The sequence below is a fragment of the Pipistrellus hanaki genome (genome assembly GCF_964339955.1).
Source record: "Pipistrellus hanaki genome assembly, chromosome: 10".
Lineage (NCBI taxonomy): Eukaryota > Metazoa > Chordata > Mammalia > Chiroptera > Vespertilionidae > Pipistrellus > Pipistrellus hanaki.
The window spans coordinates 1,252,107-1,273,269 of NC_140512.1; the positions used below are offsets into that span (position 1 = coordinate 1,252,107).

The 21,163-nt window shown below is 67.7% G+C and overlaps 2 protein-coding genes across 7 annotated transcripts in view; both read right to left on the minus strand.

Moving 5' to 3' along the window:
* The window catches only part of DDC (dopa decarboxylase), a 30,535-nt gene extending 18,095 nt beyond the window's left edge, over positions 1-12,440 (minus strand). The window contains exons 1-4 of one of the 2 annotated variants that reach the window (XM_084896181.1): positions 9,761-9,798; positions 4,330-4,548; positions 2,778-2,891; positions 1,410-1,529 (exon numbers count right to left, since the gene is read on the minus strand). In XM_084896181.1, coding sequence (XP_084752307.1) covers positions 1,410-1,529; positions 2,778-2,891; positions 4,330-4,530 — 435 coding nt within the window. In that variant the 5' untranslated portion in view covers positions 4,531-4,548; positions 9,761-9,798. Of the gene's footprint in view, positions 1-1,409; positions 1,530-2,777; positions 2,892-4,329; positions 4,549-9,760; positions 9,799-12,239 lie in introns of those variants that run through there. The other variant, XM_084896180.1, reaches the window with a different exon arrangement.
* Positions 12,441-14,953: 2,513 nt separating this feature from the next.
* The window catches only part of GRB10 (growth factor receptor bound protein 10), an 88,397-nt gene continuing 82,187 nt past the window's right edge, over positions 14,954-21,163 (minus strand). For all 5 annotated transcript variants that reach the window (XM_084896173.1, XM_084896175.1, XM_084896171.1 and 2 more), the window contains 5 exons: positions 20,621-20,737; positions 19,978-20,044; positions 19,163-19,250; positions 18,915-19,008; positions 14,954-18,702 (listed from right to left, as the gene is read on the minus strand). In XM_084896173.1, coding sequence (XP_084752299.1) covers positions 18,556-18,702; positions 18,915-19,008; positions 19,163-19,250; positions 19,978-20,044; positions 20,621-20,737 — 513 coding nt within the window. In that variant the 3' untranslated portion in view covers positions 14,954-18,555. The remainder of the gene's footprint in view (positions 18,703-18,914; positions 19,009-19,162; positions 19,251-19,977; positions 20,045-20,620; positions 20,738-21,163) is intronic.

A 21,163-nucleotide genomic window follows, 5' to 3' on the forward strand; every position in this document is an offset into this window, starting at 1 on the left:
GCATTAGGGAACGCGCACAGCCCGGCTCTGGGGCGCAGAGGCTGGGCTGACAGTGTCACGGGCGTCGCGGTGCTGGGCCCAGGCTGTCATTACGGCTGGGAGGGGGCCGGGAGGGCGGGCGGCCGGGGCTCCGGGGCCTTGCAGACGACACCGACCAGCCCTGTCCGCCAGGAGGGCGGCGCCTCCTGCCACGGATTCAGACCTGCCGGGCCCAGCGAGCCCAGGCCCGGGGGTCCGGGGGAGCCGAGTCCGGGCCCGGAGGAGCGTGACTGCGCCTGGACGCCGGGCTGCGCTCACTCCGGACAGGGGAGGGCCGCCACGCCAGGGCCCCGCCCGGCCGAGGCGGTTCGGTGCACACAGGCCCGTGGGCGCGGCGGGAAGCCACGGCCACCGTCTGGCCCCCTGACCGCCAGACGCCGCCCCGTCCGACGCTCTGCCGTGCGAACGGCCTGCTGCCCCGGAGGCGCGCGCCAGGCTGGGAAGGTGCTCGCCGCCTGGGCCCGCCCCTGGCGCCGCTGGGAGCCGGAGGCGGAGGGAGGGCCGCCTGGCGGCCGCTCAGCGGCTGAGCACCATGGGGGGCGTGCAGGAGGCGGCCCATCCATGATTCCCTCTCATCATGGACGTTTCTCTCCCTCTCCCTTCCTCTCTGACATCAATAAAAATTCATTTTAAAAAGTTGATGGAGGACAGGGGGTGGGCCTGAGCTGCCACGCGGGCCGGGCCTGGAGGAGTCCCACAGCCACGGCACAGCCCTGAGCCACGCACGTGGGGCCCTGCGGTCACGGCCAGAGGGCCCTGAGGAGGCCAACTCCCAGGCCCCGCCGCCCGGAGGGCCCCGCCCCCACAGGACGAGCCCGGGGAGTGGGCCTCCAAAGGTGCCGGTCTCCATCGGGACCGGCCTGGGCGCCCTGGGGGACGGATCTGGCTGAGGGGATTACGTAAGGCGCTGGGCACCGGGATTAGCGGGATCATCTGCCGCCGCCGCCTCACCGGGCCGGAGCGGAGAGCCATCTGCGTCCGTCCGAGGCACGTGAGGGAGGAGGGGCGGGAGAGGGAGCTCAGCGGCTCTGAGACGGGGGAGGGGAGTGGCCCAGGAGGGGAACCTTCCAGAAATGAGAGACGTCCAGGGACCACTCTCCGGGCACGAGCTGGACCCCGGCCCACAGCGCCGTGCAGCGGAGTGAGGACGCCTGGGTGGGCAGGGGGACGGGGAGGGGGGACGGGGAGTGAGAGGCCGTCTGGGTGGGCAGCGGGGACTCTGGGTGGGCAGCAGAGATGGGGAGGGGGGCGTCTGGGTGGGCAGTGGGGACTCTGGGTGGGCAGCAGGGATGGGGAGAGGGACGTCTGGGTGGGCAGCGGGGCCCGGAGCCCGGCTCTCGCCGTGGCCACGCCCGCCGTGGGCGCCTCACCTGGATGACGCCCCCGCCGGCGCCCCCGTTCTCGGCCAGGAAGGCGGCGGGCAGCTGCAGCATCTTCCCCAGCCAGTCCAGCATCACCGTCTCCAGCTCCGTGCACGCCGGGCTCGCCGCCTGCAGGGGACGCACCCTCAGCGCCCGCCCGCTCCCCACAGAGGGCCGAGGGCATGACGGCTGCTCCCGTGGGGCTCGGTTCTGCCCGCGAAGCTGGGTTCACCCATTGCCGAAGGCCCACCCCGGGGCGGTCGGGGAGCGGGTGCCTCCCGGGGTGGAGCTCCGGGAGAAGCAGGGACAGAGACGGCCCTGCCCCCGGGACCCGAGTCCGCACAGGGGCCGGAGGACCGCTCCCCAGCCCAGCGCCAGGTCTGCCCGAGGCCGTGTGTCTGGGCGCGAGGGTGGCCACCGCAGACGTGGTTCCTGGCGATGCCGCCCCCCCCTCTGCTCAGTCCTCCGGGCTGGCCTGTGCACAGCGCGCTCCTCGCAGAACGCCGAGCCCGGCAGCAGGGTGTCATCGCCAGGGAACCCGGGTAACACCGTCTAACCCTGGCCCGGCCGGGTGGCTCAGCGATTGAGTGTTGGCCTAGGAACCAGCAGGTCAGGGTTCGATTCCCGGTCAGGGCACGTGCCCGAGGTGCAGGCTCGATCCCCAGGGGGGGGCGTGCAGGAGGCAGTCCGTCCATGGTTCTCTCTCATCACTGATGTTTCTGTCTCTCTCTCTCTCCCTTCCTCTCTGAGATCAATAAAAACACATTTAGTCGCAACCAGTTTGGCTCAGTGGATAGAGCGTCAGCCTGTGGACTGGAAGGTCCCGGGTTTGATTCCGATCAAGGGCATGTACCTTGGTTTCGGGCACATCCCCAGTAGAGGGTGTGCAAGAGGCAGCTGATCGATGTTTCTCTCTCATCGATGTTTCTAACTCTCTATCCCCCTCTCTTCCTCCCTGTAAAAAATCAATAAAATACACTTTTTAAAAATAATAAAAAATAATAAAAAATGAAAACACATTTACGAACTGTCCCAGCCCAGGCCCACGGAGCGGAGCCCTTTGCCCAGACGCGAGGCAGAGTGGCCGGGGCGGACGCAGCGCCGGGCAGTGACCCTGCCGCAGGGCGCGGGCACCGCGGGCTCGCCGTCAGCACCGTCTCCTGTGGAAGGCTCTAGAAAGGCTGGTCACGCTGAGCTGCGTGGCCGGAGAGGGAGCCGGCGTGCGGAGGGCTGGGCGGGAACTCACGCTCCCAGGAAGGTCTGTCTCCCCGGCTCCCGGTCCTCTCCCCATGAGGGCCCTCTGCAGGGCGACCCCACCGTGCCCTCAGGGCACCGCCCCCTCCACTACCCCCACCGGCCTCCCCCGGCAGCACTCACCCAGGAGAAGCCGATGCAGCCGATGGCCCCGCACAGCATGTCGGCGAGCATGGCCGGGTAGGAGCTGGCCGTGGGGAAGTAGGCGAAGAAGCGGGGGCTGTGCCAGTGGGTCACCTGCGGGCGGGCGGGCGGGCGGGCGGGCGGTCACTCGCACGAGGAGCCCCCGGAGCGAGGACCCGGCTCCCTGTGGGCACGGCCGGGTCATGGCCAGCACCGGGTGGGAGATCGGCCGGCTCCCTCCAAAGAAGGTCCAGGCAGGAACACGGCAAAGGCCTGACAGTGCCCGGCCGGCTGCTCAGTGGTTAGAGCGCTGGCCCTCGGACAAAAGGGTCTCGGGTTCGATTCCCGGGCAACAGCTTGTACCCTGGCTGCAGACTCTGTTCCCAGCCCGGTCACGCTGTGTGTGTGCAGGAAGCAGACCATCCGTGTCCCTCACATGGATGTTTCTCTCTCCCCCTCTCCCTACCCTCCATCCTCCAACAGGAAAATGCAGTGATGATAACAAAATACATTTGACAAGGCCTGCTGCTGGCCGGCTCAGTCCCCTCCCTCCGGCCTGCGCCCTCGGACCCCGCCCCGCGGGTCCGGGCGGGACATGTGAGGTGCTGAGGAGGCAGACCCGGGCCCGGGGAGGAGGGGGGCGGGGAGATGCGGTGCGGCCGGTTTAGCTTCTTTAACGTGCTCCTGTGCCGGCACGCCCGCCTCTAGAGCGCCCTCTGTGGAGGGGGGTGCGGGCACGGCCATCTGCCCCACACGGGGGGGTAGCTCTCCGGCGGAGTCCAGGAGACGGCCCAGCGGCCTGTCCTGCCCCCGCCCCGGGCCCCGAGGCCTCGGACCCGGCCTGGCGCCCTGGGAGGGAGGGAGGCGCTGGCGTCTGGCCTGACGTTCACGGAGAGCGGCCTGCAGGCTGGCTGGGCTGGTGTTTGCTCAGCCGGCAGGCGGGGGCCGGCGGGGGGCCAGGCTCCGGGCGCAAATGTCAGGGACTCTCCCGGGAGTCAGGGGGCCGCTGAGCCCTGCTGTGAGGATCCGGGCTGCCCCCACCCCGCCCCCACAGGGCTCAGGGCCTGGCGTCCAGTCTGAGCGCGTGTGCAGGGAGGACGGGGGCTCCTGCCCGCCGCTGTCCAGGACCTCCTCCACCGGGAAGAGGCTGACAGCGCGGCCAGAGCCCCAGAGCTGCAGCCCCTCGGGGCCCCGGCCCGGGCGAGCCCACACCGGTCCCGGCTCCGGGCACCCTGGACCGACCGTCCACCCCCCTTTCCACACATACCGACCACCACCACTCTGCAGGTGGCTGACCTCGCCGGGCAGGGAGGCAGGCGTGTGCCCCGGCCAACCAGCCCGGCCCGCACACCCCGGCTCCGCAGGGCGGCCGGCGGCCCTGGCCCCCAGGCCCGGTCTGGGCTGCCTCCCGGCCCCCTTGCTCGCCGCTGTGCGGCTCAGACTGTCCCCCCTCTGGCTCCGGGGTCCTGCCCAGACTGCAGTGACTGGGCCGCTGTCCGGCGGGACGGCCGAGGCCCGGGTGGACCCCCCCCAGCTCTGACTGCCCACGTACCCCCGGCATGATGACCCGCTCCACGTCCCTCATGATGTCCTCATAGGCCTCCGGCTCCTGGGGGGCGCAGCCGGGGATCAGGGGGCGCAGGTAGCCGGGCTCCACGTCGGGGTACACCTGGCGCGCCTCGATGCCCTCGATGTAGTCGGCGATGTAGTCCACCATCTCTCGGCCGCGCCGCCGGAACTCGCTGGCGTCCATGGTGTGGCCTCAGAGAACCTGTGGGAGCGGGAGGAGGGGGCCGGATCAGTGGGCAGCGACACCTCCACGCGGAGCGGCCGGTCCACGCCCGCTGACCGCTGGGCCACCTGGGCCAGGTCCCCGCCAGGCACGCTTTTTAAAAATTATTAATATATTATTTTTCTTTTAATATATTTTATTGATTTTTTACAGAGAGGAAGGGAGAGGGATAGTTAGAAACATTGTTGAGAGAGAAGCATCCACCAGCTGCCTCCTGAACACTCCCCACTGGGGATGTGCCCGCAGCCAAGGTACATGCTCTTGACCAGAATTGAACCCGGGACCCTTCAGTCCCCAAGCTGACGCTCTATCCACTGAGCAGACCGGCTAGGGCTTTAAAATATCCTTATTGATCTCAGAGAGGAAGGGAGAAGGAGAGAGAGAAACACCAATGATGAGAGAGAATCATGGATCCGCTGCCTCCTGCACGCCCCCTACTAGGCTTCGAGCCAGCGACCCGGGCCTGTGCCCTGACTGGGAATCGAACCCTGACCTCCTGGTTCGTAGGCTGGTGCTGAGCCACAGAGCCCCCGGCGGGCTCAGGCGCTTCACTCCCACGGGGACCGGGAAATGCCCGGAGCTGGGGCTGGGCGTGTGGCCTCCCTGCTCCCCGCTGGGCAGCCCCTCACCCCGAGCGCCACGCCCTCCCTGTCTCCGCCCGTCCACGGCCCCGCCGTGGGACAGACACACGGCCTCCACGCCCACCGCCTTCACGAGGTGCTGGCCGCGCCGGCCGGGCTGGGCTGCGCGAGTCCAGGAGGCCCCGGTTCTGGCCTTCGGCACGGCCGGGCCGGCGAGAGCTCATTGGCCGCCAGGGGGCCCCAAGGGGAGGCGCCCGACAGCCACCAGCTCTGGGCTGTGGCCCCGTCTTCCCGGACTCCCCGCTCCGGCCCCTCAGCCCCCGCCCCCCACCTTCGCTGATCCCTGTGCAGGCGCTGGCGAGGTGGCCGCACTGCCGTCTGCGCGGCTGAGCAGGGTCCTGAGATGGAGCCAGGCTCTGGGTTTGGTGAAGCCTGTTTTGGCTTCAACATTTACCTCAGGCCCAGCCGGCCTGGCTCAGTGGTGAGCACCAACCTGGGCACCTGGAGGTCAGGGTTCGATCTCCGGTCAGGGCACAGCCTGGGGTGTGGGCTCCATCCCCAGTGGGGAGCATGCAGGGGGCAGCCGATCCATGATTCTCTCTCATCATGGATGCTTTTCTCTCTCTCTCTCTCTCTCTCTCTCTCTCTCTCTCTCTCTCTCTCTCTCTCTCTCTCTCTCTCTCTCTCTCTCTACCTCAGGCCTGTGGACGTGCAGGAATGCAGGAGGCAGTTGCCCCGTCTCTCACCCCTGCCGCCTGGCTCCTGTCTCACAGCTACCTGTCCGAGCTCTGATAAGTTCACAGCTCCCACCTCCCCGGCCGTCTGGAGTTCTTCTCTGACAGATGGCCTGCCCCCACAGTGCCCCTCCGCCCCAGCCCTGCCCCCGGAGTGCCCCCAGCCCTGCCCCCGGAGTGCCCCCAGCCCTGCCCCCGGAGTGCCCCCCAGCCCTGCCCCCGGAGTGCCCCCAGCCCTGCCCCCGGAGTGCCCCCCAGCCCTGCCCCCGGAGTGCCCCCAGCCCTGCCCCCGGAGTGCCCCCCAGCCCTGCCCCCGGAGTGCCCCCCAGCCCTGCCCCCGGAGTGCCCTCCGAGCCCGGCTGGGGCTGCAGCTCCAGCAGAGACCACAGCCGGCTGGGGCTGCAGGCGCCCTCACTGCTGTGCGGCTCACTTTGCTCGGCCTGTGAGCGCGTCAGGGTTCAGGTCCTCAGTCCTCAGGCCCTTTTCCTCCCGTGGGAGGTGAGGAGCGGGGGGAGAGGGCCTTGTCTCCCAGCAGCCCTGCTGCGTGGCCGAGGGCAGCGCCGGGCAGAGGAGCCCGGGTTCTCGGAGGATCAGCGGCCCGAGCAAACAGACACACGGCCCCTTCCCCCAGAGAGACCTCCCGGCGGGTGTGCAGGCCGGACAGGGTGCCTCTGAGATGGCCGGCCCATGCCAGCAGGTACAGGCTGGCAGGGTAGGCAGTGACAAGGCCTGTGAAACCGTGTCTGTGGACATGACCAGACGGCGTCACTGGCCGCTGAGCTCCATGGCGTTCCATGGGCAGCCCCTGCCCACACTGCCGGGCACAAGCCGGCTGGCGCGGGCTCGGCCCGGCGCTGTCTCCCCGCCCGGCGTCTCGTCACACCGTGACGGGCTCCGTGCCAGCCCGGCGCCGCCGACACGAGTGGCAGCACAGGACCAGGACACGTAAGGGATGAGCCACAGCCTGGCCAGCCTGGCTCAGGAGGTCAGGGTCGATTCCTGGCCAGGCCGGTGCCTGGGTTGTGGGCTCAATGCCCAGTAGGGGGCGTGCAGGAGGCAGCCCGGGGCCAGGCTCCCGCCTGCTCTCTCGTTCAGTCTCCATGATCTTGCTCAGGAGGTTCCCTCTCGCCCTGCGGCCCATCAGACGTGAGGCCGAGGCTCGGAGACGGAGCACTCAGACCCGGGAGGTCAGGGCCTCGCCCGCCGCTCTGCCCGCTGCCGGGAGCCCGGAGGCGCTGGAGCGCGGCCAGATGGCACGGCCGGCCGGTCCGGCCAGAGCCAGGCGGCAAACCCGGGAACACCTCAGGCCAGAAACTCCAAAAACCAGTTTCTCCGGAGCCGCAGGCAGTCCGGCGCCTCCCTCGCTGGTCGGGACCCTGCTCCGCACACGGACGGCGGGGCCGGGCATGGGCAGTGCCCTGTGGAGGCGTCCAGGCGGGCCCTGCCCCCGGGCCTCCCCAGCCTGTGCCAGCCAGCGAGACCAGGCACCCCGGGAGCTGCCCCCGGCTCCCACCTCCCGGCCTCCGTCCGTCCTCTCTCCGCTCCCCGCACTCCGTGTGCGTCTGCTGCTGGGCAACGGGGACCCTGCACAGGCCCAGGCCTGCCCCACACCTGTGCCCGTGCCCACACCCACGCCTGCCACACACCTGCGCCCAGGCCCACACCCACGCCCACACCCACGCCTGCCGCACACCTGCGCCCGTGCCCATGCCCGCACCCACGCCCATGCCCACGCCCGCCCCACACCTGCGCCCAGGCCCACACCCACGCCCACACCCACGCCTGCTGCACACCTGCACCCGTGCCCACGCCTGAACCACGCCCACACCCACGCCCACGCCCACGCCCACACCCACGCCCGTGTCCGCTCCCACGCCTGCGCAGTGGCTCCTGCAGGGCAGGGTAGGAGCCCAGGCGCCTCCTGTGCCCAGCAGCCTACAGGCGGCTCCTGCCCTCCCAGCTGCCTGGACAGAGCCGTGCGTGTCCGGCCCAGAGCCCAGGCTGAGCCTCTTAGGCTGTCCGGCCCGGGAGAGGATGGAGCCTCTGGCCGCTGTCTCTCCTTCGGCCCCACAAACTCACAGCCTCGTCGGAGGCTGCGGCCACGGCCCCTGTGGGAGGCCGGTGGGCATGCGGGCCTCTCCACGGCTCTCCTCACCTCATGGCCCGTCACCACAAATACGCAGCCGAGGCCTGGCCGGGGCTCCGCGGTGGGGCATCGGCCGGGGAACCGGGAGGACACGGCCCCCCACCATCAGGGCGCTGAGCACACTCCCACCCCCGCCTGACACATGCACATCGCCGCCGCAATGACGGTGCACACGTCTGATTTAGGGTAATTCGAACAAATTGCATCCTTTGGCGTGTTTGCTATTGCAGCTCGTTCCCATGGAAACCGCCAGCACGCGGAGTGTGACCGCCCCTCTTTGCGCCCGGTGATCCCGGGGCCGCCCTCGGGGATGGAGTGCCCCCATGTGCCCCCGCATGCCCCCGCCCCCCTGCCCCTCTCAGGCCCACGGGGAGCTGTGGGGTGTGAGCCCCCGTCAGCCTGGGACCCCCCCACTGAGGCCCTCGGGGAGCTGTGGGCTGTGAGGGTGAGCCCTTCTCCCAGGCCGGGCCCTCCCGCTGCCTCCCGCCCTGAGCACTGCCTCCATCGTGCCCTCAGGCACCTCGAACCCGGTCAGGGGTCTCCTCTCCCCAGACCCCCCCACTCACATGGAGTTTCCTGGGGGCTGTCCTGAGGGGGGTGCGGGGGGAGCGGGGACCCGGTGGTCGGAGGGAGGGGAGGGCCGCTGGTGTCAGCTATCCCACCCCAGAGGCGGGGGGGAGGGGGGGCTGCAGGATTTCAGCTTTCTCCAGCGCCTGGGGACACCCCCACTTCGCCACGTCCTCGTCCTCTCGAACCCGGACGTCCCTTCCCTGTGGGACTCAGGGCTGACCCAGACAGAGCCGCTCTCTGGCCCTCGGGCCCCGGAGGGCGGCCCCCACGCTGCCCAGCCCTGCCCGTGGGCCTGGCCCCGAGGCAGACTGCCGCTGGAGGAGGAGCCCGGGGAGGGCCGCTCCAGGCCTTCTGGGAGACAGGGCTTCGTGGACCCCCCCGGAGGCGGAGCAGAGGGACACGGCGGGAGGCTGCTCAGCAGCCCCCTGCCCCCCCCGCCCCCGCAGTCACCTGCTCATTCATAAAGCAGCGCCCACGTGGCCAGGCCCTCGGCAAACATCAGACCCGTTTTACAAGCACCCGTGGGTGGCCTCCCGGGCCCCCCCACCCCAGGCAGCGGGCTGGGCACCCAGCTGCACCCTGAAAACTGGTCTGCCGGCCCCACCCCGGCCCCAGCCCTGGTCCCAGCCCCACCCCGGCCCCAGCCCTGGTCCCAGTCCCAGTCCCAGCCCCGGCCCCAGCCTGGTCCCAGCCCCGGCCCAGCCCAGGCCCCAGCCCCAGCCTGGCCCCAGCCCTGGTCCCAGTCCCAGTCCCAGCCCCGGCCCCAGCCTGGTCCCAGCCCCGGCCCAGCCCAGGCCCCAGCCCCAGCCTGGCCCCAGCCCCGGTCCCAGCCCCAGCCCCAGCCCCGGCCCCAGCCCCAGCCTGGTCCCAGCCCTGGCCCCAGCCCCGGCCCCAGCCCCGCGTCCAGATGCCGGAGGGACCGGCTGGGCACAATGGCCTCTCACTCTGGTGTCACCAAGGCTCCCAGCTCTGCCCCGACCTTGCTGCTGGCAGCCTTCGGGGGTACCTGTGTCGGCAGGAAGCTCCGAGCAGCCCCACCTGCACATTCCGGGGCCTGCCCGCCAGCCCAACCAGAAGCAACAGGCGGACCCTCCTGTCCCCGCACCCGGTCCAGCCCAGGCGCTCCCCGCCCGCCCCTCCCGGAGGCAGAGGGTACTCACGGGGCCGCTCTCGGTCCGCCTGCCCGCCCGCCCGCTCCCCGCGCAGCTGACAACACAGAGGATGTGATTATGCGATTGCCATTTATGTAGCCGGTGTCCGCCGCCCGAAGCCAATCAGAGTCACGCTGTCTGCTCCTTCATCTCGGCGCGGCCACCGCCCCGGGGCACAGCCAGACAGGGCTGGGCAGGCCCGGCCCTGAGCGAGCCCAGCCCATCTGCCCAGGGCACGGGGGCCAGCAGCCGGACCGCGGAAGGGCTTGCTCTGTGACAGGATTGTGGGGAGCTGCCCTGAATGCTGTCCTATATGCCTGAGTGCAGGCGTGGGTGTAGGACACAGCTCTCCATGTGCCCCCTTTCCATTAACCTCAGTGGAAATTACTACTGCCCCTAGGAGTGCTGCTCACTGCAGATGTCTTTGCCTTAGGCTAAAACAATTGATAGGAGCCTGCGGATGCAGAAGGAGCTGCAAGTTCAGAGGAAGATAGGTGATTGTAAAAGGTCAGGGGGTTGTAAAAGGTCAGGTGCTGAAGGAACTTATCTGTACAGGAACTCATCATGTTAGCAGAAACGGCAACCTGCACGATTTCCCTGAAATAAATATTTCCTCCTTCAGGTTGTGTTTAAAGGTTGGAAAAATAAAACTCGCGGCTGCAGACCTCGGGTCTGAGCCCTCCCGACCCCATCTGTTCTCGTCTGTCTTTTTCTTATCCTCACCCCCTCCCTCAGGTTCTGTTCGTTGCCAGCAGGTTCCGGCACAGGATGAGCCAGCACCTCTCTCCTCCCCGGGGTGACGGGGACCCCGGCAGGAGGGACAGGCTCAGGGTTCGGTCAGAGAGCAGCAGAGGCAGGAGAGGGTCTGAGTCACAGCCCTGTTCTTCCGCCCGAAGTGGCCAGCACCCAAAGCACAGCTCTTCCCGCCTCAGGGCTCGCCTCCCTCCGCCTGGCCAGACGGGGCAGGACAGGTGCCTCCTCTGTGAGGGGCTGGCGCTCAGGCAGGAGGCGCAGGTGGTTCTGCTGCTCTCACCACGTGTACACACACACACACACACAGACACACCACACACAGCATGCAAACACCCCATACATGTACACACAGCATACAGACACACCCACCCACGCACCAAACACACCCACAGCATGCATGCACCACACCCCAGCACACACATGCACGTGCACATAGTATGCAGGCACCATACATGCCCCCAGCACATACATGCACACACAAAGCAGGCAGGCACGTGCACACGCACCCACACGGGGCACACTCTCAGGCCTGTGGCGGTCAGAGCCGTGGGCCTGGCTGAGGACCAGCGTCTCCCGGGCCGGGCCCTCGGGGCAGGACCTGCAGGCCTGGGCAGGGCGCCGGAGGGAGGGGCTGGCAGGGCCGAGGGCGGGGCCGCCTGCGAGATGGGCCCCCGGCAGGGGAGAGGCCCGCTGGCCGCACCCCTTGCTGTGGCTGCGCAGGGCCCCGGCCTGGAGGGGCGCTGGAGCAGGTGGCCGTGTGCCCAGGCCGGGCAGAGCTGGGCCCTTTGACCCTGCGGGCGGGGCTCTCCCCGCTCGGCTGGCAGCGGCCCTGGAACCCCGGTGACCCGGGAGCCACGCAGGAGGGGCCGCGTGCTCTGGGGAAAGAGGCCGGGGTCATGCCCCTCACCCGGGCCCGATGGCGCTGCGGAGGGTGGGCGTCCGCGGGGGACACGCTTGGCCGGGGGCCGGCGAGGGCCCGGGACCCCGAGGGGGGAGCGCGGGCGGCGGAGCCACGCGCCGGAGGGACGGGCAGCGCGTGGTGCGGGCACTGGGCCCGCGGCGGGAATGAGACGGGGACGGCCTCCCTCGGGGGAGGGCCCTTCGGGCGGGGACGACGGAGACGCTAGGACGCGGGGGGCAGAGGTCTCTGCGGCCCCCACCAGCGGCCGGCGATGCCCCTCATGGACGCGGGCTTCAGGGGTCTCCCCCATCGACGGAGCTGAGCTGCAGTGAGGCCGGGGGCGGGGGGGGCGCTGATTTGGGGCGAGGCCACAGAGATGGGAGCATCGCTCAGAAAGGGGAGCGAGCGGACTGCCTGGCGTGAGGAGGGGGTCCTGTGCCGCGGAGGGAGGCGAGGGGGGAGCGAGGGGAGCGGCGATGCTTCTCGGCCTCCCGCGAGCTGGACCGTGTGCCAGGCCGTGGCTTAGGCCCCAGCTGCCATGGACGCCCACGTCCCACGGAGCCAAACCGGCCGGGGCAGCACCCGCTCCCGGGGAGACGCAGGCCCGGGAAGCGGGTGACAGCGGCGTGGGGGGGGGAGGCGGAGGGGCAGCGGCTGGGCTGGGCCATCTGGGTCGTCGCACCCGGCACCGCCGGTCAGACCCTGGACAGAGGGACGGCCACTGCCAGCTCCCCCCCCCCCCCCCGCCAACCGACTGCAGCGGGAGAGACGCGTGGAGGGCCAGTAACCACCCCCACTCCCCCCCCCGCCCCGCCCCGCCCGCGGGGAATTAACCTGTGAGCGGCCTCTGAGCTGTGGAGTGGAGGTCGAAGCGGTGCTGTGTGTCCCGCGGGGCCCTCCGGTGAGGACCCTCCGGTTAGCACCAGCAGGGAGACTCAGGCCCGGGTCCTGTCCTTGGGGCCTGCCCCTGGGGAGGGCGGCGGGGGCAAGTGGCGGGAGGAGCCGGTGGGAGCTCACGCAGGTCTGCCTGGCAGCGGCGAACGCCGAGGCCGGGCCTTGGTTTTCAGCCTCACCAGCTGGTTAAACATTAAGCTCTGGCGAGATAAAGCCTCGCCCCCGGGGACCGAGTGCCCATCTCCCCAGGGGGCAGCGCCCGAGCCTGGTCCTAGAACAGCGTGCGGGCATAAGGCCCGCCTCATTGAGACCGGAGACTCCGTGACCCGAACGGACCCCGAGAAACCCTCAGGGGGTGCCCGATCCCACTGCTTCACCCTCGGGCCCGGGGCTCACACACGCCCACCCAGGGAGGCGGGCACCGAGCGGGCGGGCGCCAGGTAGGGTCCAGCCCGAGGGGGTGCTGCGAGCCGGCCCAGGGGGCCCTGGGCATGAGGGGCCTCAGACCATCCCCGGACCACAGGGCCCCTCAGCAGAAGCCCCGCCTCTCCACTCAGGTCCCCGTGCTCTCCGCGCTGCGGCCGGGTTCAATCCCGCCTCCGGGGAGCCAGGGGAACCTGCATGTGGCAGCTCGGTGACCCGTGACAGCTCAAGCCTCTCCAGCTCCAGAGGCGTGTGGCGTGTGGCGTGTGGCGTGTGGCGTGTAGCATGTGCCATGACCCTTGAGCGCCACGCCCCGAAGTGTCTGGGCTGCAGCGGCACTGCTGGCAGCTGCAGCCCGGCTGAAGACGGCAGCTGACCCCGCCGCCCCCGGGGGCCCCTCGCATCCCCAGCATTCTGCCTTTTGAGCTGGGTCCTGGCGGCCTGGGTCCCAGGTGAGCCTCCAGGGCGCAGTCCAAGGTCAGGCCAGGCCAAGGCCAGCTGACCCTGCAGGATGCTGCTGTGGCTCATCACAGGCCCTCGCCCCCACGTCTTCCCTCAAGCCTCCCGTGGCACGGCGGACACTGTGAGAACTCGGGTGGCCCTGGCCGGGTCGCTCAGTGGTTAGTGTTGGCCTGCGGACTCCTGACCAAGGACAAGGACCTCAGTTTCAGGTTCCATCCCTGGCCCTGGTCAGGGCATGTGCAGGAGACAACCAATCACTCGACGTGTCTCTCTCATCCAGAGTTCTCTCTCGCCCTAGCCGGTGTGGCTCAGTGGATAGAGCGTCAGCCTGTGGACTGAAAGGTCCCAGGTTTGATTCCAGTCGAGGGCACAGGCCCAGGTTGCGGGCTCGATCCCCAGTATGGGGCGTGCAGGAGGCAGCCGATCTATGGTTCTCTCACATCTTTGCTGTTTCTCTCTCACTCTCACTCTCCCTTCCTCTCCGACATCAATAAAAATATATTTAAGAAAAAGTTCTCTCCCCACCCCTTCCATTCTCTCTCAAAATAAATAGATAAAAACCCGTGGGGAAAACACCCTCAGGTGAGAATTAGGAAAAAAGAACTCGGGTGCATGGCGGTTGCCTGCGGCACCAGCAGGGCCCCTCCTCCCAGGGGCGCCTTGGGCTCTGGCAGCCCGGCCAGCCTGGTCGCCAGCGCCGGCGGCGGAGCGTGGCCTGTGCCGGCGGGTGGCTGGCTGTGGGCCCGCCGCGGGGCAGGAGAAGAGCTTGCAGGGCAGGCTGGCTGTCAAGCCACAGGCCTCCCGCCCGCCTCAGCTGGGATGTGCTCCTCCGGCGGCCGCTGGTCCCAGCTCCGGGGCTCCTGCTCCTCGAAGCCGCCAGGGCCTCCCCACGTCGGCCACGCACAGCGGGCTCCTGGAGCCCACGTCTGAGGCCACGGGGACGGCTGCTCTTGGTCCTGAGACAAGACCCTCGGGTCAGCAGGCTCCTTGCCGGACTTCCCACCCGCCACTCCCTCGGCGACGCGCATCCTTCTTCCTGCTCCCTCTCCGTCAGCTGCCGGCTTCTGCCCGGGGACGGCTCTGAAGGGAAGGGCCCCGGGCAGGCAGGCGCAACGCTGAGGGTGGAGACAGCCTGACACGGAGAGACACGCAGGGAGGGACCGCCCCGGGAGCGAGCTGGTGAGGGCGGGCACCAGCCTGACGGGGGGCAGGGGCAGGGCGGACGGGAGCTTGGGGAGGGAGGTGGGGACTCGGGCGGGGGGCAGGTTGGGGCCACAGCGGGGTGAGCTGCAGACCCGGAGAACCTCTGGGAACACGGACAGGAGCATGGGCCCAGGGGGGTCCTGCGGGTGGGCGAGGCCGCAGTGACAGCCCACCCTCTCTGCGTGGTTGGGGGGACGGCTGAGGCACATGGCGGCCAGGCGAGGCCAGGACAGCAGCCAGGCGAGGCCAGGCCAGCCGTTCTCCTGACTTCCCGCCGAGTTCCCGTCTGACGGGGAGACCCAGGTCCCGCCCGGGACGGCCCGCTGGGTGGGGGTCAGGTGTGAGCACCGAGGCGTCCGAGTGGAGACGGCGCCTGGCGCTCCAGGCCCGGGCCCCCCGCCGGGGCCCCTCACCCGGTGATGACCGAGACCAGCCCACGCCGGTTCCCTCCAGCCGCCCCGCCCCCCAGTGCGGAGACGCCTGTGGTCATCATCCCACACCACTCGTGAGGGCTTTCAGCCGCTGGCCGGCTGGAGGGTGGAAATAAAGAGACAGTACACACCATGGAAAATGAAGAACACTGTATGTTTATTAATGTTTATTTCAAATTACAAGAAACAGATCACCAGTCCCTTATTGGTACAAAAATACCTGAAAGTGTGTACTTAGGTTCATGAGCTGAGGAGCTATGTACAAAGAGGAGCAAAGCACATGAGGAGAGCTTGTCTCTGCGCCGTCTGCACCCTGGGCTCGCTGTGGCGTCACACTGAGGGCGAGCGAGTCCCACCCCGAGGGGCGAGACGCTGGTCAGCCTGCCAGGGCCACATGCAGAGGAGAGAGGACAAGACTTCTAGACTGAGGCACATATTTCTTCAAAGTTTAGCAAACAAAAAAGCATCCTGGGACTCTCCCCAGCACGCTGGGGGCCGACACCGCAGCGCGGCTCCTCCTCCCTCCCATCGGGCCCAGGCGGTTACACGAGTATCACTGAAAAAGAAAAGAAATCACAGGCAGAGAAAAACCCAACAGGCTCCACACGACCCTGAGCTGTCCCGTTTACATTCACGTCACCGAAATACAAAAATAAAGGCCGATGTCTTCAGCCCCTGGCTGGCGGTGGCGAGCCTCGGCCAGGGACCGGCTGCTGTCGGGCCCTCCCGGCCGGGCAGGGCGAGGACCCTGTGCCAGGCCTGCACTCGCGTCGATTGGTGGAGGCCGGAAGGTGCCACGGGCCGGGCACACAGCTACATGCGAAACTGAGTCAGAGTCGGGCTCCTGCTGTCCTTTAAATAAAACGCGTGCGTATAAATATGAAATGCCGCAAACACTAGCCATCTACGGGGACGGCGGGCCTCGCCTCACTGCCGGCCTGGTCTACTCAGCGGGAGAGGCCGGGACCTTCCCGTGCTCAGGCTCACGTTCGGCCAGCGAGGGGCGGTCACGTCAGTCCCTCAGGTGGGCGGGCAGCACGGCCAGCACCACGGGAGGCCCGCCAGGGTCAAGGCTATGAAAGATAAACTGGGTACAAAAAAAGAAAACACAATTGAGTAACTATAGCTAAAAACGTCTACTGAAACTTCTTCATTTGCATAAATGGACAGGCACAGAAAACAACCAGAGTGTGGCCTGTAGAGTAACAGCTTCCCCTGGACTGACTGACCAGGGCGCGCCCCGGGCCAGGCCTGTGTGTTTCTGGGGACCCCTCGGGGGGTCAGTGGGGGCACATTCAGAGGCCAGTCAACATCGGAACTGCTACTAGACAAGAAAATCACTTGCACCACAGAGGTCTGTGTGCTCGTCAGAGACCAAAGGAAAGAAAGACATGGCCACTCTCAGACTGGGGACACCCCTCTGGGACCGGGCACCGTCCGAGCGGCCCCGGAGTGGGAGCAGTGTCCCGCTGACCAGGCTGGTCCACGTCCCCTGCTGCTGTGAGGGACGAGGCGGCAGAGGCCGCCAGCTGCCTCCCGCGCCGGGTCTTAGGCCGGGGGCATCAGGCACAGGCCGCAGAGCTGGGCCAGAAAGTGCCCTTTCAATTTTTCCATCCTTATCACCATGGAACCCGGGAATCCGGGCCTGGAACATGGTGCCCTTTCAATATTTCCATCCTTGTCACCATGGAAACCTGCCAATCCGGGTCTGGACCATGGTGCCCTTTCAATTTTTCCATCTGTGGCACCATGGAAACCTGCAAATCTGGGCCTGGAACATGGTGCTCTTTCAATGTTTCCATCTGTGTCACCATGGAAACCCGGGAATTTGGGCCGGAAACATGGTGCCCTTTCAATATTTCCATCCTTGTCACCATGGAAACCTGCAAATCTGGGCCAGAAACATGGTGCCCTTTCAATGTTTCCATCTGTGTCACCATGGAAACCCGGGAATCTGGGCCTGGACCACGGTGCCCTTTCAATGTTTCCATCTGTGTCACCACGGAAACCTGCAAATCTGGGCCAGAAACATGGTGCCCTTTCAATGTTTCCATCTGTGTCACCATGGAAACCTGCAAATCTGGGCCAGAAACATGGTGCCCTTTCAATGGTTCCATCTGTGTCACCATGGAAACCCGGGAATCTGGGCCAGAAACATGGTGCCCTTTCAATGTTTCCATATGTGTCACCATGGAAACCCGGGAATCTGGGCCAGAAACATGGTGCCCTTTCAATGTTTCCATACGTGTCACCATGGAAACCCGGGAATCTGGGCCAGAAACATGGTGCCCTTTCAATGTTTCCATCCGTGTCACCATGGAAACTCGGGAATCTGGGCCAGAAACATGGTGCCCTTTCAATGTTTCCATCCGTGTCACCATGGAAACCCGGGAATCTGGGCCTGGACCATGATACCCTTTCAATGTTTCCATCTGTGTCACCATGGAAACCCGCCAATCCAGGCGGGGGCATGCCCTTTCAAGGTTTCCATCCATGTCACCATGGAAACTCACAAATCTGGGCAAAGATATGGTGCCCTTTCAATGTTTCCATCCGTGTCACCATGGAAACCCGTGAATCTGGGTGGGGACATGCCCTTTCAACGTTTCCATCCGTGTCACCATGGAAACCTGCCAATCCGGGCAGGGATGTGCCCTCTCAAGGTTTCCATCCGTGTCACCATGGAAACTCACAAATCTGGGCGGAGACATGGTGCCCTTTCAATGTTTCCATCCGTGTCACCATGGAAACCTGCGGGTCTCTGCAGGAAGCCAAGCAGGTGACATTTCTTATCAGAGCCTGGAGTCCCCGAGGGAGGACAGCCATGAGGAGACTCAGGCCGCCGCAGGGGTCAGGCAGTGATCCTTCTAGAACAGGCGGCAGGGGCGCCGGCGGACGGACCACGGGCAGACGAGAGTAGCAGAGTCTCAAGAAAGCTGCCTGTCTCCAACCAGCGGGGGACTCGGCCGGGCGGGCGGGCGCGGGTGTCCCCGGAAACGAAGGCTCCTGGCTGCGGAGGAGGGCACCTGGGAGCATGAGCGCGGCACCTGGTGCGGAGAGAGCGCGACGGACGGTGGCTGCCGGACTGGTCCACGAAGCGTGTCCAATGCGGCCGCAGGTGACACCTAGATGTCCTTAGAAGCTTTGCCGGTAAACGGGGGAGGGCGGGGCGCTGATCACTGGACGCTGAGTCCGCCCGCGGTGACCTGCAGGCGGCCGCCCTCTGGTACCTCTGCTCCGTCGGCAACATCTACCGTCCGCGTGAAACTTCTCTCCGTCTTGTATGCGCTGCACAGCCGTGTCCCCGCCACCAGGGGCTGAATACAACATTGAAAACAAGGAGTGCAAAAGAGGGATCAATACAAAAAAGTAAACATGTCAGTTTGAATTGTCAAGATTATTCCAGGGCAAGAGTTTATTTCCAATCACTGCTATGATTCACACGCGGCCCGCCAGGACGCTCTTCCAGTTTCCTCCGTTAGCACTCGCTTTCAGCCCCTGCGTGGCGGGCAGGGCCAGCAGCACCTCGCTGTGACATCCAAGGACTATCCGGGGGGGAGGGGGGGGGGTGTGTGGCACCAGAGGGAGCGGCTTGCTCCCCCGGCGCAGAATCAAAGTGTGTTTCCACCATGCAAAGGCCTCCTGCTCCTTCCAGTGTGAGCTCCCTCCGGCTCCAGCTCAGGCGGGTCTGGGGCCCCGGCCGCAGGGCGCCCCAGCCGCCGGCCGCGCGGAGCGAGTCACAAGGCCACGCGCACGCAGTGGTGCTTCAGCTTGCAGGGCAGCACGCCCTTGTTGAGCTGGTAGAAGTCGACGAGCTGGATCAGGTCGGAGAACTTGGTGTTCCCGTCGTCCAGGCTGAAGAACACCTGCCCCTCCTCCTCACACTGCGGGACACAAGACACTCCCAGGTCAGAGCGCGGGCCGGCCGCACCGCCCCCCCCGCCCGCCACCGCCCTTCCAGGACAGTCTCTGGGGAAGCTCGTTAAGCATCTCCCCCGGGAGCGTGGAGGTGCCTGCCATGACTGCCCGCAGTCTGGTTGGCCTGTGACTCGAAACAGAACCCGCGGAGAGGGCTAGCGGTGACGTGGGTACTCACAGGTAAGATCTGGAAATTTTTGATTTTCTGGTGGTGGCTCAGCGTGAGCACGTAGGCCTTGGGGTTGCTCTGGCTGTCGCGGACCAGGAAGAGCCTGGGAGGAAGGTGACAGCGTCAGTGTGAAACCCAGACTCGGCGCGCACACACACTCGTGCACGCACACGCACACGCACACACGCGGGTCTTGGGGCCCGCATGCCCAGGCCAAGGTTCCCCATCGCGCCCTCAGCACCTGCCCGCACGCTCACCCGTCCACCAGCCCCTGCTGCTTGATGATCCTGTGGGACTCCTCCCTGGAGATGCGGCCATGGAACCAGTGCTGGCTCTTGTGAATCACTGGAGCCGGCGGCGGAGAGGTGGAGAGAGAGAGGGAGGTGAGTCCCGGCCCTGCGCAGAGCTGCCCTGGGCACAGCCGTGTGGCTGGCAGGCCCCTTCCTGAGGCCATGGACACCCTGGGTGGACGGTGTGTGGGGGGGTGGACACCCTGGGTGGACGGTGGGGGGGGCGGACACCCTGGGTGGACGGTGTGGGGGGCAGACACCCTGGGTGGACGGTGGGGGGGCGGACACCCTGGGTGGACGGTGTGTGGGGGGGCGGACACCCTGGGTGGACGGTGGGGGGGGCAGACACCCTGGGTGGACGGTGGGGGGGGCAGACACCCTGGGTGGACGGTGGGGGGGGCGGACACCCTGGGTGGACGGTGTGGGGGGCGGACACCCTGGGTGGACGGTGGGGGGGCGGACACCCTGGGTGGACGGTGGGGGGGGGGCGGACACCCTGGGTGGACGGTGGGGGGGGCAGACACCCTGGGTGGACGGTGGGGGGGGCAGACACCCTGGGTGGACGGTGGGGGGGGCGGACACCCTGGGTGGACAGTGTGTGGGGGGGCGGACACCCTGGGTGGACGGTGTGTGGGGGGGTGGACACCCTGGGTGGACGGTGTGTGGGGGGGTGGACACCCTGGGTGGACGGTGTGTGGGGGGAGCGGACACCCTGGGTGGACGGTGTAGGGGGGGATGGGGGTTGGGGGCGGGTTCCATTGCGCACACAGCGGCCCACGTACCGGTGTTGAGGGAGGCATGAGCCAAGGGGCTATTGCCGCCCAGGGCGCTCATCCTGGTGCTGCGTCTCTGCAAGGGAAACGCCACGTCAGTGCTGCCAGCAGCGGGCAGCCCGCCCACCCCGTCCACGCTGCTCAGGCGTCCTGCCGGGGGAACGGGGCCCGCCGAGTGCCCGCGCTGTCTGCCACGGAGCACGAAGGGCTGGGCCGGGGTAAGGCAGAGCCGGAGCACCGTGCAGGCGCCCGCCCGCTCCCCACGGAGAGTGTGGGGGGGCGGACGGACCTCAGCAGAAACCACAGCCCACCCCCCCGCTGGGGCCGCCCCGCACGCTCCGGCTCAGGAGCGCGGTGAGCCAGGCTCAGCTCCTGCTCCGCACCGTCTTCAGGGTCGGGAACCTGAGGGGTGGTTCAAGGCCCCGGAGCGGTCGGGGGTGGGGCTGCGAGGCGTGGGCTCTGTGGCCCGCACACCCAGGCCCTGACACGCCCCAGCAGGGACCAGACGCCCCTGCCCCGTCCCGGTCCCTCCTGGGTGCCGGGGGCAGGGGGCGGCGCTGTGGTGGTAGTGCCGATGCCACCTCCCCCCGGGGCGCACACAGCGCCGCAGTGCGGGCAGCGAGGCAGGGCCCGCGGAGGGGCCGTGTCTCACCCGCCAGGCGTGCCCCTCCTCCAGGGCTGCACTCTCAGCCTCGTCGGGGTTGTCGATCACGCGCCCGGTCTGTCCGGAGAAGTCCATGGCCACGAGGGAGTTCTCAGAGACACTGCGCTGTGGGGGGGGTGAACACAGGAGCTGCCGGGCGCTCCGCGCGAAGCAGTCCTCCGAGCTCTGAGGCGCGCTGGAGCTCAGGGCCGACAGACGGGCCCTCAGCTCCCATGGGTTTGGTCTCCTCAGACAGAAATGCCCCCTCGTGCGGGCACACGAGAGCAGGGACACAGGCTCCTCTGGCGGGAGGGCCAGGGCCAGGAGGGCCACGGGCCTCGCAGACCATGCAGTGGGAGGACGAGTCTGGGCCTCGGGAGGCGGCGTGGCCTCTGCCCGCTCACCAGCGAAGGACCGTGGCACGGCCAAGGGCACCCAGGTCTCAGGCCGGAAGCTAAGGGCGAGGGCAACCCTCAGGGAGCCCGTGCGCCTGCCATGGGGCGGAGCGTCCGCCTGAACTGCCGGGGTGCGGGGCGGGCGATGGGGCGGCCT